The sequence below is a fragment of the Nesoenas mayeri genome, assembly GCF_963082525.1.
Source record: "Nesoenas mayeri genome assembly, chromosome: 14".
Taxonomy (NCBI): domain Eukaryota; kingdom Metazoa; phylum Chordata; class Aves; order Columbiformes; family Columbidae; genus Nesoenas; species Nesoenas mayeri.
This window is the reverse complement of record NC_137556.1, coordinates 3,947,496-3,962,769: the sequence shown is the minus strand read 5'-3', so window position 1 is coordinate 3,962,769 and position 15,274 is coordinate 3,947,496. Positions and strand designations below refer to the sequence as shown.

Sequence of the window (15,274 nt, the reverse complement as noted above, 5' to 3'; positions counted from 1 at the left end):
ACAAAGCATGGTGAACTTAGCGTTACTGGGAGCCACATGTACTAGTCACCACTCATCTAGTTAAGAATACTTTATTATAGCTGATCACTACAAAGGGATTTCAGGGGAACAGCAACACAGACCAAAGCCGCTCTGAATGCCCTTGCCCCAAAGCAATGAGGCTTTCCTCTGGGAAAAGCGCCTCAGCAAACCACTCCAAAGCACCACAGGGGGTCTCCCACCTTCCAACACAACCCCAAATTTCCCCTCCTCAGCCCCACACACCGTCCCTGTCCTGGTGCAGAGCAAACCAGGCTCAACCCTGCACACCAGAACAAGGAGCCACTGCGGCATGGCCATTTGTCAGCTTTCGTATTCAACAAAACAAGGGGAAAAGGCACATTCCTCAAAGGACGTTGGTTTGCTCCCAGCACAGCACCACGTAAGGCCGCACCGGCACTATGAAAAGGGAAAACGCAGGCGGCAGAGGGGTTGGAAACAAAACAATAGGTTTATCCGGCAGCCGGGATTTCTCAATGAGCATCAGGCTCCGGAAGCCCTCGGCGCAGCCGTGCCCAAACCACTCGTGTTAAAGTAGGCACTTGATGAGCAGGGAGGAACCTGCTGAGCGTTGTTAGTGCAAACCTGAGTGCTCCGTGAACGGCACAATCGAGGGCAGGTGCCCACACAATGCGAGATGGTGCTTCAGCATCTCATCTCCTTGCCAGCCCCCAGACTGCTGGATAGGGACAAGCAGCCGGCGCTGGCTGCTTGCATCAAAAAGGGCTCAGACGAGAGGATCAGGAAGAGATTTCGGTGAACGAGAGCTGCAGGATGGCACACAGAGTTCAACTAGCCTTTCCTGTCATGTTTACTGTTCTGCAAATAACTCGACAATGCCACTCAGTGCTTCCTGCACTGTGATCTAAAAGCCTCACAAAGCAGGCTGAGCACCGTCAGCTCTACGTTAGAATTAAACATAGGCAGAGCAGTTAAGCAACAAACCCCTCATTAAACCCCAGAGAAGGGCAGAGCTGGAAATGCAAGTTAAGTTGGCTGGTTCCCAGACCACTGTCCTTCCACAGGACCATTCTGCCTTCGAGACCACTGAAATAGCTCAAATGTGCTGCTTAGATCTAAAATAGGAGTAAGAGAAGACACAAAAAAGACCCTACATGACCCAATACAGAGCCAAACCCTCCTCTGAAACACCACAAAATTGCAAACAGCCGCTATGTGTAGAAATACTAAGGAGCAAGAAGTTCAAAACGCCCATCAGCGCCAGAACAGCAGCGCGCTGCTCCATCTACAGTCCGAGGCAGCAAGGTGAGGCCGAGAGAGGAACCGCGTCCCCCCCTATCCACAGCCTTCGGAAGCTTCTCTGCCTCCCTTCCTCTGCAAATACATGCACACACATGCCTGGAGACAAAAGATTATTATCCTGGTGAGTCACGATGTGCACAGAAGGTTTGCCGAGCCCTCTGAAGACAGAACATTGCACAAATGGCATGCACGGCTCCAGCAGCAATTGCAACCGCCGCCGCAGTCCGCAAATGTCTGTCTGCTTAGGAAGGGGCAATAAAAACAAGTGCTGCTTCTAGAACAGCAGTAGCTCTTGCAAAACAAAGCTGTTGCGCTCCAGCTGTGCTGAACTCAGCTCCTGTTGGAATATCCTCGTTATACGTTCTGCATTTTTTATCTTTTGCTCCAAATGGCCTCTTTACCCTCCATCCAGAGAGATGAGCCAGGCAGCTCACGCCCAGCTGCCAAGAGGTGCCCCCACAAAGGGGTGGGAACACCCCCTTATCGCAAGAAAAACACACAGACAGGAGTTTTAGCAATGGGGAGTAGCACTGGAGAGGCCTCCAGGACACCAACCTGCACAAGGTCACCCCGGTTTTAGAGAGACAGCCTGTAGGTTTTACCACCAAAACAAACGCAAACAGCGACAAGCGACTGCCACGCTGCACTTGCTGGGGTTTTAACTCACGCTGGTATCGCCAGCTCGCCTCTGACTCTGCGATACATCTTCTGCTCGATGCACTGTGCTAAATAAGAGATCACTGAGAAATATCAGCTGGAGTTATGATGAGTCACCTACCTCCAACATTTAAAGGGAAGGAAAAAAAAGAAGATGTAAGAGATGTAACCACACAACTCCCACAACGCTCCTGAAAACGAAGGGACTTGTGGCAGAGAGAGTCTCTGTAAATGTAACTAAGGGAACAAGACAAGCGAGAGATCACTCGTAGCTGTGCTAGTCTGAGGCTGTGAGTAGGAGAGAGCGGTAATGGCTTTTATTAGACAAGCTGGTGCAGCTGAAGGAAGAAAACAAGCCCCAGAGCAACCCCCCCTTCCCCTGCACGTAGGAACTTGAGCACAGAAGCTGCACTTTGCTTTTAGTGCTCCTGAAAAGGACAATTGCTGGTACCTGAGGTGATGATACCTGCGTTCAGGCTCAGTGAAAAAGGCTAAAGACTGAATTATCTAAAACTACCTCTGCAGTCTGGCTCACATACTCATTTTCCAGTTATCGAGGGGTTTTTTTTCCAACTCTGAATTTAAGAGAATTCCTTTGCAAACGCTCTGACAGCGAAGGTGACCTCCTGACAAGGGACTCGCACACGCCACGCTCCTCCAGCAACATTTTTAGGGATATCCTTGAAGATCCCCAACTTGTGATTATTTGTCATTTTCCCTCTCATCTATCATTTTGATGAATCAGAAAGCAATTACCGACAGAATAATTCTAAATCTTGACACTGCAGCTACAGACCTGCCAAGCTGTGACAGCTTGAAAAATGCTTGAAAACGAAGCCAAAAAAATGAATGACTCTCATCCCCGGATGAGTTTCTGAGCGGTTTGAGACACAGGCTGTCGCTTTGTAAACAACTCCCCCCCTGCCTCGGGAAGAAGAGGCGCGATGCGTCGGCGCCCAGGCGGCTCAGCGCCACACGTCTCCCTGGAAATAGCACCCGTGGACCCTCGCTGGACCCCGCGACCCACAGGACACGAGGGCTCACGGCGCCGCGGGAGGAGAGGAATTGTTCGCGGGATTTATCCGTTTATAGAGCCGGATCTTCGCAAGGCCACAGAGGCCAAGCTCGCCCAAGTTCATCTGCAAAGCACAAGAGCTGCTCCGCTTCCCTGAGCCCCGGCGCGTCCCGCACGCAGCGGCGCTCCCTGCGCCACCCCCTCCCCAGCACCTGCCGGAGGGTCTCCCGTCCCCCTCCCAACCTGCTGCGCTTGGGCACGGGGGCTGTGCAGGGAGGCAAGGATGGGGTCAGGGCTGCCCAAGAACGGGCACCCCGGGGAGGATGCACGGGGGGAGCCCCTGGTGGGATCGGGGTGAGCACAAGAGGAAGGGGACCAGCCTGGGGTAAATCCAGGGGAGCGCCTGGGGTCAGCCCAGGAGGAGGAGATGGAGCCAGCCCTGCCAGGGGAGCCCCGAGGGGCAGGAGCCCTGGGGAGACGGGGCCAGGGAAAGCTCAGGTTTGGGGTCGGTTTGGGGCTCCCCTCCACAGGCAGCCCTGGGAGCGGAGCAGCAGGGTGGGCCCAGGGAACGGGCACAGCCCCGCGGAGCCGGCACCAGCGTCCCCTCCGGGGCAAGGGACGGGGGACAGAACCGAGGGGAGCGACCCGGTGTCCCTTCCACCCGGGGGCAGCGCGGGGGCCGCTCCCCGGCTCGCCCGCGGCAGAGGCCCGGGGGCATCCCTGGGGGGTCAGCCCCGGGGAAGGGGCCGGGGAGCGGCACTGGGGGTGGGCCCGGGATCCCCCCGCGGGAAGAGGCGGCCCCGGCCCGCAGGGGCTCGGCGCCCGGGAGCCCCACGGCGGATGGGCCCCGGGCGGGCCCCGGGCCGCGGCCCGGCGCCGTGCGGCAGGTACTCACCGGGCCCGGGCCTTCCGCGGGCCGCCGCCCCGCCCCGCCGGGCCGCCCCGTTGCGCGGCGACAGGCGGCGGCGCCGCAGCCTCCCCGCCGCGCCGGCCCCGGTCGGCGGGTCTCGCACCCGCAATCAAGTTGGCGGCGGAGGCCTCATTGCCCTCACCCAAGATGGCGGCGGCGGCTTCACGGCGCGTCACGTGGCCGGCGTGGCGGTGAAGCGGGCGGCGCCATGTTGCGGGCGGGCGGCGAGCTCGGCCCCGAGAGGTCTGCGGGCCCCGACGTCTTGTCCTGAGATGCGGCGGGAGCTGCCGGCGCTGTCGCCATTTTCCCAGATCGGTGCCGGACGCTGCGGGCAGGGCAGCGGGCGCCAGTTTCCCAGGAGGACGCGATAGCGGGGCGCTAGTGCCTTCAACTGCGGCCCCCCTGCCTCAGGAGTTACCGCTGCGCTCAGCGCTGTCACCGCAGCAACCGCTGTGCCGCTTGAACGCCCGCAAAACGCAGGCTCCGCGGGGCAGGCGGCGACCACGGCCAACCAGGCCCTGAGGAGCGGCCCACCCCCACCGCTCTGCCCACAACCAACATGGCCGCCGCCGCCGCCTCCCACGTGAGGGCGCGCGGCGCTCTCGCGGGAGGCCGCCCCGCCGTTGCTAGGACGCAGCGGGGCGCGCGGGACGCTCTCGCGAGAGCGGCGGGGGCGGGGCGGCGCTGGCGGCCATGGCGGACGGGGCCGGTAGCAACGGGGACGCCGCGGGGCTGCCGGTGGGCAAGGAGGCGGGTGAGGAGCCGCGGGCGGCGGGGCGAGGAGGCGGGCGGCGAGTCGGGGGGGTCGGGGGCGGGGCGGCGAGGCGCGGCGCGGCCCCGCTGACCCCCGGTTGCCCCCCTGCAGTGGCCCGTCTGATCCGGGAGAACGGGCACATCTTCACCGAGGCGCAGTGCAAGGTGTGCAGCGCGCTGCTCATCTCCGAGTCCCAGCGACTGGCGCACTACCAGGTAGGCAGCGGGAGCCGCCGCCGCCGGGCGCCCGGTGCGGCGGGGGCTGAGCGGGGCCGGGCGGGTCTCTCTCTGCTTTCCCCAGAGCAAGAAACACGCCAACAAGGTGCGGCGGTACCTGTCCATCCACGGCGGAGAGGAGCTCGCCCACGGCAAGAAGATGAGGCTGGACGCCAAGCAGGTGAGAGCCAAAGAGCCCTTGGGGCCAAAATCCCACCCGGCGGGACCTGCTGGGCTGCAGGTTGTTGTGTGGCCGGGGTGCCGTGGTGAATGAACGAAGAAATCGCTCTGGGAAGGGGCGATGTGGGAGCTGTGCCTGCTGCCCTTTCCGTTTAAATGGCCTCTGTGAGCATGTCTTCTCCATTTAAACAAGCGCAAGGTGCCTTTTGTTGATAGTCATGCTTGAAAGGACAGGGGGAGGTGAACAGGAATGACGCCTTGTCTGGAATATCACTGAGTAACTGTTGCTGTCACAGAAAGCGGTTGGGTTGACCATCTACTGTAGGGTTGTCAAACGCATTTTCACCGAGGGCCACATCGGCCTCGCGGTTGCCATCAAAGGGCTGAATGTAACGTTAGGACTGTAACTACTCCTACATTTATACAGTCCTAAAATTACATTCAGCCCTTTGAAGGCAACTGCGAGGCTGATGTAGCCCCCCATGAAAATTAGTTTGACACCTCTGGTCTACTGGAATTCTCGTTCAAGGGCAATCCTTTTTAGCTTATCTAGGTTTCCTTGGTGGGTAGCAAGAGCTGCTGGTCAGTGAAGGCACCACGTTCCACTTGGCCATCTGTCTGCCCAGTGACTCATTTGGGAAACAGATTCTACTTTTCTGATTACTTCAGCTTTAATCCCTAACTCTCCAGCATTTGTGGCGGGGGGAGGGGATGGACGCCGTTGCCTTTGCGCGGGGCTTGGAAATGACGGCTCCACTGGCGTTGTGTTGCAGATGACCCAGCTGATATCGGTGTTTGTGCTGCTCAGTTCACACCTTGCAGAGGGAGAGGCCGCCTGCTCCAATTCTGGCAGCAGCTCGTTTAACCTTGTCCTTAACCCACACAGCCCGGGGCTGCCCCTCCACCTAAAGCCCTTCACTAACAGATTAAAAAGAGTAATCTGGTGCAAGAACACTCTCCAGCGAAGCAGAGGATGACGCTGCATCGTCCTGCTCGGTCACGTTTCTTCAACATAACACCTAAATGTCTCCGATTTCCTTGTTTTCTCAGACCCCCAAGCCTTAGTGTTTCTTCTCATCCCAACAAGGTTGGACGAGGTGACTTGCAGAGGTCCCTCCCAGCCTCGGCCACTCTGCGATTCTGTGTGCACAGGACAGCAAGCAGGAAGGCAGCAGTGGGGAAGACAGGAGCAAGTGTTGTCCCATCTGCAACATGACCTTTTCCTCTCCGGCCGTGGCAACGTCCCACTACTTGGGCAAGACTCACGCCAAGAACATGAAGCAGCAGTCCCCCAAAGTAGAAGGTATGACCACAGCACCTCTGTGTTCTACCGAGGGGTGCTACAAGCCAAACAAAAAGTTTAGATGTGTCATTGGACCACAAGTTTAAGCTCTTGTGAGGATGTGTGTGGTCTTTTCAGTGAAATAGGGGAAGCCAGCAGCGCATCTCCGGAGATGTGGCCGCTCTCAGCAGCCTGCTTGGTGGGCTGGCATTGACCAAAAGTTGTATGTGTTTTTGTTTTGCTTTGTTTGGGAAAAATGCAGCTTGCAGCAGCATTGTGCCCATTGCTGTGTGCTGGGACCAGGAGGGAGCTACTCTTCAGGCAGTGTGATGTTAAGCTGTAGTGCCCGTGACAGGATACGATGCTCGCTAAAAGCTTGCAGGGGCTGAAGTGACTGGTGAAACTCTGATGTGGCAAATTCATCAGGGCTACTCAGCTACAAAGATGTAACCTCTGAGGTTCAGGAGCTTGCAAGCTGCAGATAGTTGGGGTCTGGGACAGTGCAGCTGGGAAGCATCAAGATGTGCTTGTCCTTATGCTTTTCCTGTGGCACCTGCTGTTGGCTGCTCTCATGGTGGGACACAGTCCAGGACAGACCTCGGATCTGACCCGGTGCAGCTGCCTCCGTGTCTGTCCCTTTGCAAGCAGGTGGAGAGAGAAACTGTCTGTCCAGGGCAGGTGGGGGCAGCCAAGAGCCTGGGGTGCTGTATCTGGTCAGGAGAGAGGGAACACGCAGCCTTTGAGTGCACTTGAGCGTGGCAGCTTGTGCTGGGTCCTTCCAGGCAGAAACTATCCATCCCACGGGGTCTTCACAGCTTTGCCAGGTTGTGTCTGCACAGCAAAGGCACCTCTGGGGTCAGGGAGGCCCATGGGTTGTTTTTGTTCTTTGAAGCCCTTGCTTTTGGGTACAAGAAGAGCCTCCAGGAAGGGGTGGATGTCTGCATGAGCACTCCGGTGCAGAGCTTCTGTTTGGGTGTGAGAGGAGCTCTCTGGTGCGCAGAAGGTTCCTTGCTGTCCTCTTTGGTACCCGTAGCGAGATGGTGCAGGTTTCTCCATCAGACAGGAGCTGCTTCTCTGTGTGGATCCACTCCATCAGACCTTGTCCCGTTCACGCTATTTCTCAGGCACAACTCGTCGTGACTTCGATTTGGGGTCAAGTGTTTACAGAAACCCACGCAGCAAAGGGGGACTCACGTTCCACCTGCCTCCCTCTTGCTTCTCCCGGGTGATGTTAATAGCAGGTGGAAGCTCCTTCCTGTCCCATGTTTCTTGAATACAGCCATGGGGAATTTTTAACTCCTCTAAGGAGAAACAAGCAAATCTGGGTGTTTTTTAACCGTGAAAGTTTTTATGTCCTACTTTGACTTGTCTTACCACACACCTTACAATTCTGCAGCGTAAAGGGAAGAGGTAGGAGCAGTGTGAATTTATCTAGACATCTTACATTCTGTCTAGGGTTTGGATTTTAGATGTGGTAGGTTGGGGTTTTTTTAATGTGGATTTTGGGGAAATAAAATGACTGGTTTTTACCTCTGAGTTCTGTGACTGACCAGCAGTTTGGAATCACCTTACAGAAGCGGTGCCTCCACAGAAGCATCCTGCTACCCTCCCCACCTCTACCGTGTCTTCTAACGAAGAGAACAAGGACATTACTGACCCAGACAAGTTCTGTAGCCTCTGCCATGCCACTTTCAATAACCCCCTTATGGCAAAACAGCATTATGTAGGCAAGAAGCACAGAAAGCAGGAGACGAAACACAAGCTGATGGCACACTATGGCCGAACCCCCGATGCACCAGCATCATCCTTCATGGGTGAGTTCTCAACAGGCAGGCAAATAAATAAACAGCTGAAGAGCAGGGTGGGAGAGTGATGGTGTGTATCTGGCAGGTCTTGGGATGAGAGTCCGTGCGGAGGGAGCGGGGGAGAACTGCTCGTGATGGGGATCTTGATTACACACTATAAGAATGATTTGGTTGATTTTGTAACCCCTGGCAGCACGAGAGGTTTCAGACCGTCGCTATTCGTGACAAGCTTTGGGTTGTGTTTTGCCGTGTTGTCTAATTGGGGACGCGTCTTTTTTACTCTCTGTGCTGGTAATCCAGGGATTTTGGCCAGTACTGTTTCTAGCTCGGTGGATTGCATCCAAAATGGGAAGATAAAAGTGGCATTTGATGCTTAAAAAAAACGCATTTGGAGAGGACTAGCCGAAGATGGAAGAAATAGGTTTAACTGCACCTGCTGCTTCAAAGCACATGAAAGCCGGAGAGATTTCTCCCTGAATGCCTCTCTGCCTCTGTGTGGGCACTGCCATCTGATGAACTAATGCATCTCTCTGGAGCAAGCACAAATGTGGGGAAAAAAAGAGAAAAAAAGCTATTAAGGAGGAACTTTAGGCAGATAGTTAAAACTCATTTGGTTTATGATCTGCTGCTTGTGAGCGCTTCTACGATATGAAAGCCCTTGGAGTCTGGTGAAAGCATCAGGAGCTCACAGTAAACTCCCCTGTTGCTCCCAACAGCCTTCTGTTGGACCGGGGAGCCTAGTGCCTGCTGGATGCTTGAGGTAAATAATAAGCAGCCAAATCATCTTAAAATCTTCTTCAAGGGCTTCTTTCTCTGTCATAAAAGCCCACACAAGCAGAAGATTAATCATTCTAATTCTTTGCAGACCACCTTTAGATACCGGTAGCACTTGTGAGAAATGAGACTCAATTTTCCAAGTGATATTCTCTCCCACGTTGCGTGGTCATGTGGGAGACGGAGAAGGTGCTTGGTATCCAGCGTTACCCATCTGCTCTTTACCTAATTAGTGGGGCCTGATGAATGATTCCACTTAGTGTGACTCAGGCGCTGGCAGTGGCAGGAGCCACTGGGTGGCAGCGCCCTTGCCTGTGACAGTAACATCTCCATGAAGCCCAGCAGAGCCGCGATGGCTATGGCCACATCTCCACGCACCTGAGCTGCTCAGACGCGGTTTCGGAGCCTGGGCTGTAATCGAGCTGCTCAGATGTGATGGGTGTTTTCTCTCTTTGCCCATCTCTGCCTGCTGACAGCCATGCTCGTCCCTCGATTTCTCTGCGGGCATGTGTCTGTCAGCGGGTGAAGGTGTGTTCTCTGCAGCACATCGAGGTGTTTGTCTGCTTGAAGGTCGTCTATGAACTGCCAGTTTGGGGTGCACTTTGGACAACTTTGTGCACACACCCATTGGGTGGGTTTGCAACAGAGAGATCGTGATCTCGGACACGCAGAGAGGCAGACCCGAGGGCTCTAACTGCTCCTCCGGCCTTTCCCACCTGGGTCCAGCTCTGCTTTGCGACTTGAATGACCCACTGGAGTCTGAGATGTCTCCGAGTGGGGCAAAATCTCTGCTACAAGGTGTGCAGTGATTGCGCTGCTCTGCACCCCTGGGGGGAGCCTCCTCTTTCACCGTAAGGGAATGTTTCGTTTGTGCCCTTCCCCAGCGATCCAGGATTCAGGAGCGCTTCATGTCTTGAGGGCAACGGCCAGGATTTTCCCCTGTCAGACACTCCTGTGCTGAGCTGTGCTGCCCCGCTTGCCTGTTCTGTATCTGTGGCCTCCTGAACTTGCATTCCAGCTGGAGTTGTCACGTTACACAAAACCATTGATCTGCCCAGCACAACTGTTGTTGGGAACTTTTTTTCCTGCAGTTAACTGATGTGCTGACTGTAACCAAACTGCATGAGGATAAAGCTTAATGTTCTCAGTTGGCACCTCAGCAAGGCTTAGCAGAATGCTGCATTGTGGAACTGGACGTTGTGTGTAATCTCCTCTGGCTTTTTTTTAAAATTGAAACAGTTTAAGCTTACAAATTAAGTATCTCCCTCGTTTTCTGTCATGAGATGTACAGATCTGGTGAAGTGGGAATTTGGGAGAGAAATGGATCCCTAATGCTGAGACTTTTACTGTGCCTGATATTGTGAACTGTTTATCAGAAATGTGTCTTCGTTTTTATAGATAAAGAAACCCGTGTTCTGACCAGGAAAGCTTCTCTGGTTAGCGATTCCAGCAGTGACTGGCCATACAGTGCGATTCTGTGACCTCCCACCTGGTCAGGCTGTTGACTTGCTGTTTGTCTGTGTTCAGCAGTTGTTTAACACCTCCAGCGATTGATTATCTCACTTGTTTCTACCTCAGGCACCAAGCCGTTGGCTGTGTGTGCTAACACTGGTGTCTGTTTCAGCCGGGAAGGGATACCCCTGCAGCACGTGTAACATCGTGCTCAACTCCATAGAGCAGTACCAAGCTCACATCAGCGGCTTCAAACACAAGAATCAGTAAGTAATCCTCTTGTCTACGTATCTTCCCAGCCTCGCTGATCAAATCAATGCCTTAACTATAACTGAAAATGCAGTTTTGAATGCGGTTCGCAGCTGACTTGCACAAACCTTGCTGTTCTGCTTGTGAAGTCGTGCTGTTTGTCCTGCCGCCAGGTCACCTCGTCAGCTCCCTCTGCAGACCCCTGTGGCTGCTGCGGGGCTGCACGGGCCCTGCTCCTGCTTTTGGTTCTTGGCTCATTGTGGACCTTTGCAGTGAGGGCATCCAACCTGACACCCTTTAAACACCATTTCTCTAACAACTGAGGTTTTAATTTAATTAAAGCCTGGCTCAGGGGAGATCTGCTTGCCATTCTAATCTCTCCTGGGGTTGCTTGTCTTAAAATTCAGCACGTAGTCAGCACGCTTCAAAAACCTAGACTATAGTCCTGAACTTGCTTTTACAGCTGGCGAGTTAAATAATGGCATCCCCTGCGTATATTATTAATCCGAAAAGTTTAGGCTACCAGATGATTAATACCACAAATACTTGTTCTGGACACTGTCAAAGTTCAGATCTCTCATTTCAAAGCCTTCACTAAAAGCAGCTCGGTAACAAGGCTGGGTTGGTTGGCCAGGTTCTTACAAGGAAGAGGCATTAGGAAACCCTACCTGAAGAGAGGACAGACTTCTAGCCAAATTTCCCAGAGAGAACAAGACAAGAACTGAGATCTCTTGTTGTCTGTCTGTGGAACAACAGCCCCGAGGTCCTTTGGCTCTCTGGAGTACTTGCTTGAAAGACAAGTGCTCCATCCCTCATCCTAGGAAAGTTTCAGCCATTGAGCAGCACCACCAGATCAGTGAATAGCAAGTGTCCTGATCTAGAACGATAACACTGAGGATGTTCCCAACACGTGCACATCGACGTTCCCTTTAAGGACATGGATGTTGTCCCGAGTTCTTGCAGCCACACAAGTCCCTTTCAGCTGCTTCTGGATTCAACCACTGCATCGTGTTCTGGGCCAGCTTCTGCAGCCTGCAGAGAGCCAGGAGACTTGCTTTGTAATGAAAGCTCTTTAACAATCCTTGAGCTCTGCAACAGCTAATTCTGCTAAAGGTGCCTGTTTACACACACGCATGGAGGGTTAGGATGCTCTTGGAAGCTTTTTTGGCAAGTTGTTGACTTGGCTACAGGAGGCTGTTGCTCCACTGACAGCCCTGCCTGCTGAGCCGTGGTTGCAGCTGGCACATTGCAGAGCACTTCTGACTTTTTGTTTCTCTTCTCTTCCTCTTGCTCCCTTCAACATCCAGGATGCCAGGAGCAGTGCCGGTTGTTGGACCGTTCCCACCACAACAGTATGTCCGGGAAGAGTCAACTGCCCCAGGAGGCTACAGTTATTTCAGCCAAGACTTCTAGAGCAAGTTGCAGCACCGTTCTTGGCGTTGTTGGTGACCCAAGAACACACATCCTTTGCCAGCCCACAATGGTTTCATTATCCCTCTGGATAAGCAAAGCCCTACCCTCCTGTATGCACCCGTTGAGCAGAACGGGGACTGAATCTGTCAGAAAAAGGATCCAGCTGGAAGAGACTTGCTAGACAGCAAATACTTCACTCCCTTAGAGTAGTTTTCATTGTGTAATTGCTTCCTGTGAAGGTGGGTGCAGTGTGAGAGGAAGTGTGTATCTGGTATAAGGAGGGTTTGGCAACAGGCTGGTAGCAGCCACCTCCTCCCTCACCAGAGCCAAGAATGGATTCCTGCAGCCGGAGGGCCAGCACCCCGTGCTCAGAGGCGGCTTTTGCTGGAGGAGAGCTCCTAGATCAGAGTGAGTGGTGCTTGTGCAGCATGGACAGGACATGGTGCAGGCTGCCTGGCTTTGGACAAGCCTAAAATAGGAAATAACCAGCGTAGCATCTCTTTCTGCGCCTCCTCCGGTCAGGTTTGTGTGCAGAATTTCATAAGCCACCGGTTGCCGTCGGAACCTTTCGTGGTACTGCAGCTGTCAGCTCTGGAGCTGGGTTGTTTGGGTCTGTCTGACAAGTAGGTACAAGTTGTGGTGTGCAAAGTGCTGCTGGTGGGAGCAGGGGGCTGCGAGAGGGGTCAGCGCCCCTGGCCCCCTCAGCCCTCTGCTCTGAGGATTTCCACATGGAAGGAAGTGACTGTTTAGCCTGGTTTCCTATGGAAACAGGTGTATGTGATCATTCACCGTGTGTGTCTTTACCCCTTGTGACTTAAACCCATCTCAGCCAAACTTGGCGGCGGTGGAAGTCCCCAAGATCTGAGTGCAATCAGCAGAGGAAGGTAGAGCAGGGTGAGTTCATCTCTAATTCTGTCAGGGTGTGCATGGAAATGTAGTGTTTTCCCTGCTGCCACCAAAATACTCTGGGGAAGGAGGGTTTTAAGGAAAAAGGGAATAAATCTAGATGCAGCAGAAAACTGTAAAATGACTTGGTCAAATTGTTAGCTGACTGAAAAGCTACAAATCCTTTGGAAACCTGCCTTTGTTAGTCCTCTGTTAGACACTACTTGCCCAACCCGTTAGCCCTTCATTAGACACTACTTGCCCAACTCATTCCTTCTAATTTCTTGCACATTTGTGCCATCCTGGAAAAGGCATGTTCTATATTTCAAAGCCAGAAATTAAGACTGATGGTCTCTTCCTGGTGCTAATGCACTAGATCTGTCAGAAAAGGCCCCGAAAGGAAGGGCAGGCATCTGAGACTGCTGTGTGTTTTGGCCAAGTTCTTTAGATGTTTTGCCTTAAGCTAAGGCTCTGCTTGTTTCCTGCTAACCCACCACAAGAGCCATGTGCGCTGGGCTGGCCTCGTACTCAGCGCCAGTGCCCCGAGTCAGCACCCCACGGCTTTGTCCCAGCGTCGGTGCCTCTGTGGAGCTCAGACTTTGCTAGTCCGTGGCAAACATCCTGCTGGTTTTCTTCTGTGGGACAGAAGGATGCGGATGTGGCCCCTCCAAGGGCTTCCGTGGCCAGTGGGGCTCTGTGGGGCTGGCAGGAGCGTGGGTGATGGCTGCGGGCACGCCGCGCTGCCAGGGTGGGCTTAGCCAGGCTCGTGCCTCCTGTTGCTTGGCCACAGCAGCTGCTGGAGGGCGGTCTGGGGCCCTTGAGTCCCAGCGATGTGTGCCAGGGCAGCAGCTGATGCCTTTGTGGGGCTGAGAGCCGGGCTTGAGAGGCGCTTCCAAAATCTGGTGTGCGCACTGGTCGGGTTGAGCAAGGAGAGAGAGAGCTCATTGCTGATCTCGGTGCTTGGAGCGAGTGCCTTCCCTTCCCCACTCCAGGCCGTGGATGATCTTTGTTTTTCTTCACCCTGCACAGAATTTACCATCTTCTCTTAGGACAGGCTCCTGCTGGTCTGGGTTTGCCTTCCTAATGTTTTCCCGTCTTGCTTCACTGACAAGGTCTGACCTTAGTCTCCTGCTGCAGAGGGAGTCCTTTCAAACCCCGCAAGCTGATCAATGGGCAGAAAATTGCGATGAAGGAAGGAAGCGTTGTGTGCCTGGTCGCCCTGGATGGCCTCCAACTCCGATCTCCGCTGCTTGGCTCTCGTCCTGCTGTACCAGGGCAGGTGCCCACTAGATGTGCTGTGCATTGACACCACGAGGGATCCATTTCCAGCACTGCCCAGTCTGGTGTGTCACTCCTGTCTGTGTACTGACAGTTTTGCCTTCCCCTGTACACAGTGTTTATGTATCTCCTGTTAACCTAAGGTGAAGCTCTCCAAATAGAGTGTTTATTACTACTTTTGGGTGCTGTCTCTCTGCTAGAGCCCTTCCTGGGATTTTACCATACTTCAAAGCAGACAACAGGATGCAGACACCTTTGAAATATTTAGGAGGGGCAGGAGGCTTGTGTTCCCATGTGTCCTCCTCGAGGCTTTGCGCTCATCCCGCAGCACCCTGAGGTCCAGACAAAGGTGGTAAGTGCCTCCTGTGCTGCTCTGGCAAGTCAGTGTGGCCTTGGGCACAGCACAGTCACCCAGGGGAGGACGGGACAGTCTGGGCTGAGAGCCCGCTGGCACTTCTGCAAGCTGTTGTGCAGCTTGTGTCAAAACCATCCATGGCTGCCCCAGGACGCCGGGCTGTTCCCCGGCGCCGCTGTGGTGGCGCAGGAGCAGTGTCACGGCAGTTGTGCTCCGCTGCTGTCCGTTCGAGGGCAGCTCGCTCCCTGGCGTGGGCTCAGGTGCCAGGGACCAGCTGTCCTGCACCTCAGCGGGCAGGACTGCAGCACAGCGCAGGGGATCAGTGTCCCCAGAGCAGTCCAGGGCCTGTGCTGTCACCAAGGGTGGCACTGCCATCGCTGTTCTGGGAAGGACAGTGTGTCTGCTCCCGCAGAGCGTGGCTCTGCTGTGGCACCATGCCTGCCGCTGCCACCCTGTGTCCCTCGCTGACCCCTCCCGTCCCCACAGCAGGGCTGTGGCATGTCTGGCAACTCCCGGCCCTTCCGTGGGTGCAGATGCTCCCTGAGTCAGGTACAGGGAGGAGGTGGCAGCTGCAGGGCTGCCTGTGCCTGGCACGTCCCATTCCCCAGCGGCAGGACGGCTGGCAGCAGCAGTGCTGGGACAGCCGCAACCGCGTGGCCCTGCCAGCCATGCCGGGGGCGCGGTGGGCTCGCAGGCACGGCGCAGGGCACGGATCCACCGCCAGCCACATCCCCCACGGAAGCCCCGC

The 15,274-nt window shown here is 54.9% G+C and overlaps 2 protein-coding genes across 14 annotated transcripts in view; one reads left to right on the top strand and one right to left on the bottom strand.

Moving 5' to 3' along the window:
- Nucleotides 1-4,011, bottom strand: part of UIMC1 (ubiquitin interaction motif containing 1) — a 41,062-nt gene extending 37,051 nt beyond the window's left edge. For all 5 annotated transcript variants that reach the window (XM_080353207.1, XM_080353205.1, XM_080353210.1 and 2 more), the window contains exon 1: nucleotides 3,870-4,011. The gene's annotated coding sequence lies outside the window, so the exon portion shown is untranslated. The remainder of the gene's footprint in view (nucleotides 1-3,869) is intronic.
- A 548-nt stretch (nucleotides 4,012-4,559) lies between these two features.
- Nucleotides 4,560-14,346, top strand: ZNF346 (zinc finger protein 346; the record flags this gene model as incomplete). 9 transcript variants are annotated; one of them, XM_080353080.1, is made up of 7 exons in its annotated part: nucleotides 4,560-4,638; nucleotides 4,750-4,853; nucleotides 4,939-5,034; nucleotides 6,186-6,336; nucleotides 7,890-8,129; nucleotides 10,519-10,612; nucleotides 14,006-14,346. In XM_080353080.1, 7 exons carry the CDS (start codon nucleotides 4,578-4,580, stop codon nucleotides 14,181-14,183), a joined length of 924 nt encoding a protein of 307 aa, XP_080209206.1. In that variant the 3' UTR covers nucleotides 14,184-14,346. The 9 variants fall into 9 exon arrangements, with proteins under 9 accessions (XP_080209206.1, XP_080209205.1, XP_080209207.1 ...); XM_080353079.1 differs by having other exon boundaries at nucleotides 7,872-8,129; XM_080353081.1 differs by lacking the exon at nucleotides 14,006-14,346 and adding an exon at nucleotides 11,903-12,122.
- Between the last annotated feature and the right edge of the window lie 928 nt (nucleotides 14,347-15,274).